The 11,692-nt window shown below is 43.7% G+C and overlaps 1 protein-coding gene and 1 long non-coding RNA gene across 3 annotated transcripts; one reads left to right on the forward strand and one right to left on the reverse strand.

Annotated features, from left to right (window-relative positions):
• Positions 1-1,813: 1,813 nt before the first annotated feature.
• On the reverse strand, positions 1,814-8,428 carry LOC135528263 (WD repeat-containing protein 13-like). 2 transcript variants are annotated; one of them, XM_064957227.1, is made up of 10 exons: positions 8,397-8,428; positions 5,619-5,732; positions 5,004-5,235; positions 4,626-4,735; positions 4,335-4,465; positions 3,732-4,039; positions 3,434-3,614; positions 3,140-3,281; positions 2,812-2,930; positions 1,814-2,556 (listed from the first exon to the last, which is right to left on the reverse strand). In XM_064957227.1, exons 2-10 carry the CDS (start codon positions 5,657-5,659, stop codon positions 2,372-2,374), a joined length of 1,449 nt encoding a protein of 482 aa, XP_064813299.1. In that variant the 5' UTR covers positions 5,660-5,732; positions 8,397-8,428; the 3' UTR covers positions 1,814-2,371. The 2 variants fall into 2 exon arrangements, with proteins under 2 accessions (XP_064813299.1, XP_064813298.1); XM_064957226.1 differs by lacking the exon at positions 8,397-8,428 and adding an exon at positions 8,041-8,107.
• A 1,688-nt stretch (positions 8,429-10,116) lies between these two features.
• Positions 10,117-11,583, forward strand: LOC135527564 (uncharacterized). Its single transcript, XR_010453453.1, has 4 exons — positions 10,117-10,270; positions 10,686-10,717; positions 10,818-10,887; positions 11,111-11,583. It is a non-coding gene; the product is annotated as an uncharacterized LOC135527564 (long non-coding RNA).
• Positions 11,584-11,692: the final 109 nt, after the last annotated feature.

Here is an 11,692-nt window from a genome sequence, read left to right on the forward strand (position 1 = left end):
ATATTAAAACACACCAAATATTTACATTGTCCATTTAAAATGCCAGAAATAAAGTTTAATTGTCATGATGGCACTACTGGAACAAAATCAAGTTTATTATTAGTATTTGTCGCGCTCCTAAAACAAGTACCCCCTGCAATTGTCCTTCTCACACTTGCACTCCATGCGCACACGCTTTTTAGGTGATCCAGACATGTGGGCCTTTTTAAGTGATCCAGACATGTGGGCCTTTTTAAGTGATCCAGACATGTGGGCCTTTTAGGTGATCCAGACATGTGGCCCTTTTTAGGTGATTCAGTCATACTGAAATTGGAGTCCATCTTAGTTCTCTCCACATCTATTGGATCAACCCCCCCTCTCCCCAATTTCGATCTTGTCTTATCGCTGCAACTCCCCAATGGGCTCGGGAGAGGCGAAGGTGGAGTCAGGCGTCCTCCGAAACATGCCTAACCTCACTACTTAACACCCGCCAGCTTAACCAATGTGTCGGAGGAAACAACGTTCAACCAGCGACCGGGGTCAGCCTGCAGGCACCCGGCCCGCCACAAGGAGTCACTAGAGCGTGATGAGACAAGTAAGCCACCCGGCCAAACCCCTCCCTAACCTGGACGATGCTGGGCTAATTGTGCACTGCCCTATGGGACTCCCGGACATGGACGGTTGTGGCACAGCCCGGGAATAAACCCGGGTCTGTAGTAGCGCCTCTAACACTGCGATGCAGTGCCTTAGACTGCTGCGCCACTCGGGAAGCCCAAAGCAAAATGTATTCTGAATCTTACATTAACCTTATAACCAGCTCTATTCAGACATATTCATTAATGTGAGAGAGGTTTCCGTAGTGAGCAGCGTCAACTATATATATATATATTAATATCGTGCCATCTGGTTTGCTTAATATAACAAATTTGAAATTATATATAAGTTTACTTTTAATACTAGTATATTTGAGCAATTATATTTACTTTTGATACTTAAATATATTTCAAACCAAATACTTTTTGACTTTCCCAAGTAGTATTTCACTAGGTTACTTTCACTTTTACTTGAGTCATTATCTATTAAGGTGTCTTTACTTTTACTCAAGTCTGACAATTGGGTCGTTTTTCCATCACTGATAGTTAGAATTTGTTCTAACTTCGGTACTCCCGTTGGATTGTCCTCTTGTAGTCACGCAGGTACTACACTTCGAAGTCGTGCGCTTGCCCACTCTTGACCCCCAGATCCAATCACACAATCCCTTCTTGACGACAGAGTCTCCAACTGGCTCGTAATCACTTTTACATGCAACTTGGCACTCTGTAGTTACACAAAAAGCAACACGTGGCTCGCTCCGATCAGGAACTATCATTACGACTCCATTTAGTTATGTTTTCAATCTGTATGTGCATAGCTCGGTTGCTAACTATTTAAATGTGATGGTAGTTATATTCATGACTGTTTAATGAAAATCAAACAAAGTACAGTTAACAAGCTAGCTAGGCTAATTTCAAATATATCATAAACTGTGTTGCATCACTATTTTGCTAATCAACTTAATGAAATGTATTTTAAAATGCGTGCTTATCACAGCACAGTTGTTGCAGACGAAAAGTCAACAAAATCCAACTTTTTATTTAGAATTTGGGAGTTTATCTTTACTTCATCGCCAAAATCCAAGGAGCTCTCGCTAGCCAATGGTTGGGTGGATCCGATTTTAGATTGAAAGCCCAAATGACCAAAAGACTTCTACTGTAGCTCAAGCGTGGAAAACATTTTACACATGGCTACATTGTAATAAACACTAGCAATTCAACCAAACAAACAACTCTCTGTGTGATGTACAGTGGTTATTTTATTCAGTATGTGCATATCATAAATATATTATAGTAATTTGCAACCAGCAAGACTTCAATGACAAACACAGGCCTATAGCAAATACAAAACGCTCACAAAATGTTTTGAGGTCTCATCATTTTGATCAGTCTTTATTGATGCAGTTGTTATTCTGAATTGCCAATACTGATTTCTAGGATGGGTTATTGACACAGAGTCAAACAATAAACATGGGAAATGCTTGAAGGCAAATGCAGAACTTATTAGGAAGAAATAAGGCTGTCAATTAGAATATTTCCTTATTCTGCTTCATTACTGCTCTATACTAAGGTGTCCTAATCTTGACTCGTGCAAGCCTCTCAGGTCTTTCAGTGAGAAGCAGTGCTCTCTTTTCTACGTCGAAAACCTAAAAACTCCACTAAAACCTAGACAACACAGATATTCCTTGACGACCTCATTGCACATTGTCAGTGTTCATTTAATTTTGTACTGTGTTTAACATTCTAGAAGTAAAGTTACATTGGCTTATGGTTGGACAGTAGAGGATGTGATTGGTTGATCACTTCTGCTCCCGCCTCCAGATGATGACCATGCCTGTGGAATCAGCAGAGGCCAGTAAACTCTCGTCACAGTTGAAGCTGACATCCAGCACTGGGCCACCGTGACCCTGCAGCTTGTTGACTATGGCCTTAGTGTTGCGCTCCACATCGAAGAAGTAGACACAGGCGTCCTCACTGCCAGTCACTGTAATAAAAGATAGGAGAAAAGGGGGAGGAAAAAGAGAAACAAAGAGGGACAAGTGAGAGAGAATACTGGTGTGAACGGTCCTATGCTATAACTATGTTATAACTGAATGTATTGACCTATGAATGTTTTCATCTTTGGCTTCAGTGAGTTGATGTACTGACAACCAGTACACAATTGATGTCCCCAAGTGTGGCGCACTTTTGTCTCTAATATCTATACCAGAGAGTAAGGCAGTGTGAGTGAGGCTCATACCAACACAGGCACCCTGTCTGAACGACATGAGCGGGCAGAAGATGCTGTGGAGGGACTGGGAGCCGTGCTCGATGGGGAAGCTCGTCTTCAGCTGCAGAGTACCTTCATTATCCACCACCCTGTAAAGATGAGGGTCACAGAACCAGTCAAACTCTGCATGTAGTGCACAGAGTGGATCACGCCTTCCTTGTTTATGCGATAGCATACAAGTACGTATCACTGATATTACATACACGTTCCAATGCAAAATGCAGCAGTTAATGAAACTACGACAGTTACATAGTGTTTGTATTATAACTAATGGAGCCTCTCTCTGTGTGTGTGAGACCTGTAGAGTAGCAGTTTGTTGACACAGGCATTGATAAGCAGGGATGGGTCTCGGGCCTCTCTGCTGATCCAGGAGCGGGCAGAGATGCTGCAGATGGAACTGCCCTCACTCACCACCAGCCGCTTGGCTTTGGTCAGCTTCCCTGTGGGTTGAAATTCAGAGTTGTTAGACACACACACAACACTTTCCTATGCTTGTGGCCTAGTACTTTGGGTTTTTGATAAAGCGCTTTATAAATAAAATGAATTCATACAAATTATTCATAAAAAGCAGGGAGGTTTTTCCTCAGTCTACCTGTGGCCATGTCAAACAGGAAGGAGAATATGCTGCCCCTGTCATCCCCGGCCCACAGGATTCTCCCAGGGGCATCAAAGGACATAGACAGCACCCGTCCTGTCAGCTTACTAGAACCTCCCTTCACCTTCTTCCCTGTGGAGATGTTTACCACCTGCAGGAGGTGCTTACTGTTCCCCACCTGGAGAACAGAGCAGAGGTCATGGGGTCAGGGGGAGCATTGGTAAAGGTCGTAAGGAAGGAAGCGTAAGGAAGAGAATTTGACCATTGTAGAGACAACGCTTTTACTATGACTCACCACTGTGAGGTTGTTGTTCATGGGCTGGAAGGTGCAGCAGAGCAGTTCGCTGGCTTCAGGGTCTCTGACCTCACGGATACACCTCCCGTCCTCCGTGTTCCAAATACGCAGCGTCCCATCCTTTGACGTCGACACGATGACGTCGTTGCTAAGGGACCAAGCGAAGTCGGTGACGGGACCTGCGTGACCCTTCAGGATCACCTTCACACTGGGCGGGGACGAGAACAGGGTCATGATGGACAGGGTGCTGTCCAATGAGCAGCAGGCTAGGAGGTGCTTGTCATCGTTAGCAAACTGCAGCCGTGGAACTAGAGGAGAAGAAGGATCCCAACAAAACATAAGACACAGAAATATGTCGGTACTTGCATTGAACGGCAGGGTAGCCTAGTGGTTAGAGCGTTGGACTAGTAACCGGAAGGTTGCAAGTTCAAACCCCCGAGCTGACAAGGTACAAATCTGTCGTTCTGCCCCTGAACAGGCAGTTAACCCACTGTTCCTAAGCCATCATTGTAAATAAGAATTTGTTCTTAACTGACTTGCCTAGTTTAAAAAAAAGTTTAAAAAATGGATATCTTTCCATTACATACTGCCATTTCCACTCACCTGCAGCATCCACGTGTTGGTCAAATATGTGGTGCATGCCAGCAAAAGCATAGTTCTCGCTCAGAGTGGTGTCCCCGGCCATGGCACGGCTAGCCTCTGCCACAGAGGTTGGCACCAAGGCACCCGAGGGCCTGTAGGCACAAACAAACCAACATTTCCAATCAGGAAGAATCATTTATTACACATTTGACCATCACTCAATGAAATGCTGTGCTTATAAACATGAAACAGTGTTTCAAAAGAAAATAGACTAAAGGATGAATGGGGTCAGTAAGGAGTGGCTGGGGTTACCGCTCATCGTAGACTGCCCTGTTCATCTGGGCCTGTAACTGGTAGGAGCCTCTGCTCACCGATCGACGGTGACCACGAGCCCCCTGAGCACGGGGGTCCTCCTCAAAGTCCTGTCAAGAAAGAGGGTGGGAGAAAGAGCAAGCAGACCTAATGGCGTGAGGGCAAGTGCATGCAGTGAGAGACTTACAGGCCATATAAAAACAATCATCTTCTCAACCTGCCTACATCACCAAACTGCCTACGTTTGTCTTTCTCCCTCCATCTCAATTCACCTTGTCGGCATCTCATCTCAGTCTAATCTTGACTGTTCAAGCTGCTTATTGACAGTATTCTCTTTCTGTCTGTCTCGCGCTCACTCTGCCCTTGTCTCAGTCTAACCTCCATGCGGTCCAGTGTGGTGCGGGAGCTGCGCACACTGCTGGCCCTGAAGCTGCTCTGCTCAGACAGGGGTCCGTAGCGCAGGCCCAGCAGCTGGCTGCGCAGCCTCACGTAACGCCTGCGCAGCCCCGGCTCAAAGCCACACTTGGCGTTCTCCCTGAGCAGCTGGCTGCGCCGGCGGATGTATTGCGTGCGGAACTGTGGGAACGTAGGTGTGCGGTAAGCATTGTATCTGTGAAGGGACCACGGGAAGGGGTAGTGAGAGAGAGAGAGAGACAGACAACAGTTATTAGCAACAGTAGGATCTTGGAATGGTAATTTCTCACTTTGTACCTTTTGATCATTTTGCTTGAACTGAGGACTGATGTAGAAGTATTAGGTATACTATTCACTAATACAAACATGCTGACAGCAGTTTTACTACAATCAAGGTCCTTGGCTAGCCTGGTTTAACCAGACTAACGACTGCGCTCACCATTGTTTCAGCAGCGGTCAGTCTAGTTTAACCAGGCTATCCCTCGACAGCAATCCATGCAAGATTTGTATCAGTAGACTTGTTTGTATCAGTACTCTGAGATCATGTCGTGCCACCAGTTCTTTATATTAGAAACCTACCTTGCGTCCACTGCCAACACCTGCTGCCAAACTGCAGCCATTCCACAAACATTCAAGGTAGAGAGGACGCCACGGCCAGGGCAGATATCCACGGCCAGGGCAGATATCAGATCCCTATCAACACAAACAGCACAGCTAATTAGAGAATGGTAGGGGAGTAAGCTACATGAAGGCTAATTTAATTTAGCCTCCAGAGTGTGTGATACAGAACACTGCCAGCTACAGCAGCATTGATCACGGGATCTAGCTACAGTGGCATTAATCACGGGATCTAGCTACAGCGGCATTGATCACGGGATCTAGCTACAGCGGCATTGATCACGGGATCTAGCTACAGCGGCATTGATCACGGGATCTAGCTACAGCGGCATTGATCACGGGATCTAGTTACAGTGGCATTAATCGAACTGTTTTATGCAGATGCCACAAAACTAGCTTGCTAACCGACCCAGTTAGTCTATGACTGCTCACGAACGTCGGCTTCAAAGTGCTTATAGTATGTGAAAACAGCTATGCTAGCCCTTGATCATGACTCTGTTCCATTACATATACAAAAGTATGTGAACACCCCTTCAAATTAGTGGATTCGGCTATTTCAGACACACCCATTGCTGACAGGTGTATAAAATCGAGCACACAGCCTTGCAATCTCCATAGACAAACATTGGAAGTAGAATGGCCTTACTGAAGAGGTCAGTGACTTTCAACGTGGCACCGTCATAGGATGCCACCTTTCCAACAAGTCAGTTCATCAAAGCTGCCCCGGTCAATTGTAAGTGCTGTTATTGTGAAGTGGAAACGTCTAGGAGCAACGACGGATCAGCCGCGAAGTGGTAGGCCAAACAAACTAACAGAACGGGAACGCCGAGTGCTGAAGCGTGTAAAAATGTCTGCCCTCTGTTGCAACACTCACTACGGAGTTCCAAACTGCCTCTGGAAACAACGTCAGCACAAGAACTGTTCATCGGGAGCTTCATGAAATGGGTTTCCATGGCCGAGCAGCTGCACAAAAGCCTAAGATCACCATGCGCAATGCCAAGCGGTGGCTGGAGTGGTGTAAAGCTCGCTGCCATTGGACTCTGGCGCATTGGAAACGCAGTCGCTGGAGTGATGAATCACTCTTTACCATCTGACAGTCCATAAGACAAGTCTGGACTTGATGGATGCTAGGAGAACGCTACCTGCCCCAATGCATAGTGCCAACTGTAAAATTTGGTGTAGAAGGCGTAATGGTCGGGTTGTTTTTCAGGGTTTGGGCTAGGCCCCTTAGTTGCAGAGAAGGGACATCTTAACGCTACAGCATACAATTACATTCTAGATCTAGACGATTCTGTGCTTCCAACTTTGTGGCAACAGTTTAGGGAAGGCCCTTTCCTGTTTCAGCATGATAATGCCCCAATACACAAAGTGAGGTCCATACAGAAATGGTTTGTAGAGATCGGTGTGGAAGAACTTGACTGGCCTGCACAGAGCCCTGACCTCAAACACCTTTGGGATGAATTGGAACGCTGACTGTGAGCCAGGTATATCGCCAAACATCAGTGCCTCACTAAAGCTCTTGTGGCTGAATGGAAGCAAGTCCCCTCAGCAATGTTCAAACATCTAGTGGAAAGCCTTCCCTGAAGAGGAGAGGCTGTTATAGCAGAAAAGGTGGGACCAACTCCATATTAATGCCCATGATTTTGGAATGAGATAATCGAGGAGCAGGTGTCCACACTTTTGGTCAGGTAGTGTAAGTCATTGAAGAAGGGGTCTTCTGTAGGGGGGAAGTTTTGTTAAGACTAGAGCCGCAACGATTGGTCTGAACATTAACATGCATTGCTTGCCTTAAGTTGTTGAAGCATAAAGACCTTATCTTTCATATCAGAAATAAATTATTTTCAAAAAACAAAAGGTTAAATTGATACACACCTTTTATAGGGTTAGGGTTCCCACATGGCCATATTTCCATGTTTGAGTGCTTGTAAAGAAGAAAGACAGAGTGGACTACCTGTGCTAATTAGTTATCTAGGTCTCAGAACACCTGTGTGTAAAGGGAAGACAGACACCACAAATGTGTTGTCACTGAAAAATACCGTCACTACTTATTTGATGTGATATGAAAGTAGAGGGTTGTGTTTCTAGAACCATACCGCAATTGAGAATCAATTCACGTTTAGATAATGAATTTGGTTGTTTTTGCTTCCAAAGCCAATTTGCCCTTTAAAAATAACATGTACGTTAATGTTCGGCTCCTTTAGTCAAATATTGGGCTAGCTACAGTTGCTTGCTAGCCATGTCTGATCAATAACTGGACGCCCCTGTCCTCAAATGCCACTGAGCAGACTGATTTTGTTTATTTCTTCAAAAGCTATTTAAACTACATCCTTTTCCATAAAAAAATGACGGTCAACATATCAAGAAAACAACACAAACGGCTCACCTTCCTTCCTTAGCGTTTCGCTGTCAGTGTCAAATTGTGGCACCATTGATCCTGGTCACGTGCGCAGCTACGCTGACTTGTAAAGCATGTGGCTGACGCAGCATTGTTTAAACGCAATCAATATGATTTACAAATCAAATAATACGTCTGTACGCCAAAATGTTTGTACGCAGAGTTCGTACAGTCTTTAATAAACCAGGAAACCATGGCAATTAGGGCATTTCCCAAAGAAATGCCTAAGCGTTTTGTGTTTTTTTGTTGTTGCTAAATTTTGCTTAGCTCTGTTGTTTATTTTCCAATACTCAACATATTCAACATGTATTATATAGTAATGGTTGTATATCAATTACACCTACTGTAGTTGAAAAAAGCTTGCCGTTTTCCTGGTTCCACTTCTGTATTTCATCACTAGGTGGAGACCTTGACCGCAACACACCACACCATGAGTACCAGCCTGTATGGTCTCTCATTAGCACCACCATCTGAAGAGAGTTTTCTCCCTAATTGTCTTCCCCATGCCCTATATGAACTCGTCCATTTCCTTTGTGAATATTCCGAAGAAAAACAATATTGGGGATAGCTTACCTGCCCACTCAGACACTCTACACCAGTGGAGGCTGCTGAGGGGAGGACGGCTCATAATAACGTCTGGAATGGAGCAAATTGAATGACATCAAACACGTGGAAACCATGGAAACCATGTGTTTAATGTATTTGATACCCTTCCACCAATTCTGCTCCACCCAATTACCACGAGCCGTCCTCACAAATTAAGGTGCCACCAACCTCCTGTGCTTGACACCCATTCCAAATGGAAATTACAAATGTGGCTCATGTGCACAGTGCAATAGCACTATAAAAACATCCTTCTTCAGACACCCACATACAGGTAAAAAAAAAACAACAACTCCCTGTTAGGAGTATCATCTCATGGAAGACAAAGTGAGTAATCTATCTCATAACCTGTTCATGTGGAAAATCCTACGTGGGACAAACAAAAAGACAATTAAACAACACATAGCTGAACACCGCAGCTCAATCAGATTTAAGAACACGGACTATTCCGTAGCAGCTCACTTTGTTGAAGCTAGCCATCTCCTCCCTCAAATACACAGGTATGGAGCATGTTACTCTACCAAGGAGAGGAGGTAACATCGAGATCCCACTACTACAGAGGGAGGCCTACTGGATTAAAAAAACATTGAACTCTAGTGGTCTGAATATTGACTTTGATCTCAGGCCCTTCTTATGAACAATTCTCCTTTTTTAAATCAATAAGTCTGATAAATGAATATATTCTTTCTACAGTTGATCAGTTTACACCCAATGTTCCCCCTTTTGATGATGTTTATTATGCATTATGGTTGAACCAAAATATTACATGGAACCAAACATTTTAATGAAATTGGAAACAATTAAATGTATGTATGTTGATGTTAATATGATGTCAAATATCTAATTATCTTGCCATATGATAATAATAGCCTAGTGTACTCAACATGCTGTAAACTATTGTCTTTTAAGTTTCCCTCAATTAACTCTCATCAACTTAATAATTATGGCACAACCCTCACTATTGACATTGGTGGCACTAATTGCACTGTTTGTCTATCTAATCTGGTTCAAGCATTCATGACATTACACTGAAGAAGGCAGTGATGCCAAAACATTGGTGGTTTACCCAATAAATTACTGGGAGTTTATATATAGAATGTGGACTCTCTTTATTTATTTTGATAGTTTACAGTTTATTCACCGTTAGTCAGCACCTCTACACAAATTAATTTATCTGGTTGCTTTTTATTAGACTTCAGCGCTTTTCATAACAATCTAAAAGTGCTTCAAAAGCAGAAACATAAATAATACATGTACATACTATTATCTCTATGTAGGCCAGTATGCCTGAAATAATAGCCTAGGACAAAACAATTTGTCGTTGAATTTGAGGACAATGGCACAGCTCATCGTCCATACAATGGTGGGATTATGAGTTTGGGTCGCGCGCTCAAACGTTTCGCCTGAGCTCAGCAAAGGCCCGCAGGACAGTGTGCCTCTCGAGCCGCTGACGGGGCTCTTTGCATTTTCCCTGCGCTCTTTCCCGAAGGGGCCCCGGTGAAGGGAGCATTCAGGTGCTGGAGCCATAAATGAGCGATCTGGACGCCACATAAGCACTCAGTTTTCTAAATAACACACAGACTTTGGACCACAGCCAAAATGCCCGGAACAAAAGGTATTTCTAAAGTAGTTTTTATGCTTTCATGTAGCCTATATATTTGTAGTAGGCTGTAGCATATTATTATTATTTTATAGAAAATAAATCATTATATATAAAGGCTTTTCTCAAGGCAGTGTGTACTGTAGTGAATGTAGGCCAATGCTATATTTGTGTTTTATTCTATTCATGAACTGTCAAAAGCTAAATGATGAATTTGGGACTATCCATCGAGATCAATTGAACTCAGTAATAAAGTAAAAGATAGAAAGTGTTAACTTCCCTAAGTCTCCCCTACAGTCATCAATTGAATTGATTATATGAACGTTATTGCAAAATTGAAAAGAAAATGCACCCTCTTCTTACCTGGATCATCATGAAGGGGACAGTTACTCTAAATACTAATACATCAACATTCTTTCATCATTTGCAGGTAACAAATCTGACAAGAAATCAGCTACCAAGGTAAGAACAAGAAACCAGTACACAGTCCTCATTCATTGTAAGTTAAACATTCAAGTTTGAGTTTCTCTACATTTAATTTCCCCCCATTTAATCTCCACAGCAACCTCAGAGTCCTAAGGAGCAACCGAAGAAAGCTGATCAGAAAGGAGATGATAACAAAAAGCAAGGAGGTAAGCATTAGACTAATCGAGGACCGAGGGTAGGAGGATCATGGTCTTTTTAACAGCCTCATGTACAAGGTTTCATTTTCTATGTTTAAATGAACTCAATCCAGTCCTTGCTCTCAAAATGATTGGAGAGAGCTGGACCAAATTAACTACAGTTGGCTATCACTAGCCATTGTTATGTGAGAAGCATGGCCTCTGTCTATTTCTGTGTTCCGTCCCCTCGCAGGACAGCCGAAGGGAGAGAAGCAATAATTTCCAGGCATTTGTGAAGATGGCTCTGGAGACTCTGCTGGGATCCTGCCGTCGCAAACATGGGGGTCCTTGGGGCAGGCAAGGCTGAAGAGCAGCCTCCCATCCTCTCCCCATCTCCCCTGGAACTGCATACAGGCCCCGCCTTGATACACAACTGTGCCCACTTGCTCTCACAAGGGCAAAAAGTCACCCAGCTTTCCATCCATCAGTGACCCACTGTGTGTGACCTTTCTTCCTACCCTGTTTCCCCTCGCTCATTGTTTGCTCTGGATTGTAGAACTCTTAGAAATGGACAGACACAAGGTCAAACCCAGCCAGTGTTCCGAGCGTCCCCAGAAACTGAAACCTTGACCACACCCAATCTTTCCCTCTTCCCAACCAAAATTCCTTATTTTGATCAAATGTCCAAACCATTCTTGTAAATAAGCAAATAAATCATTTTTTTTCCTAAAACAGTTCAGCAGTATCTTGTTGTTACATGTTCACACAATATTTTCGAATGTCATGTAAGAACAGGTCTGCTTTGCAGAAATGGTTTACTTTAAGCTAGAATCCT

This window comes from Oncorhynchus masou, chromosome 33, assembly GCF_036934945.1.
Source record: "Oncorhynchus masou masou isolate Uvic2021 chromosome 33, UVic_Omas_1.1, whole genome shotgun sequence".
Taxonomy (NCBI): domain Eukaryota; kingdom Metazoa; phylum Chordata; class Actinopteri; order Salmoniformes; family Salmonidae; genus Oncorhynchus; species Oncorhynchus masou.

What these genes read in the sequence shown, in the direction of transcription:
- LOC135528263 (XM_064957227.1), bottom strand. Translation starts at nt 5,659, where the DNA reads ATGGCTGCAGTTTGGCAGCAGGTGTTGGCAGTGGACGCAAG. An exon ending in AGGGCAGTCTACGATGAGCG is followed by an intron (nt 4,466 to 4,625) that starts GTAACCCCAGCC and finishes TTGTGCCTACAG; the next exon opens with GCCCTCGGGTGCCTTGGTGC. An exon ending in CCAACACGTGGATGCTGCAG is followed by an intron (nt 4,040 to 4,334) that starts GTGAGTGGAAAT and finishes CTTCTCCTCTAG; the next exon opens with TTCCACGGCTGCAGTTTGCT.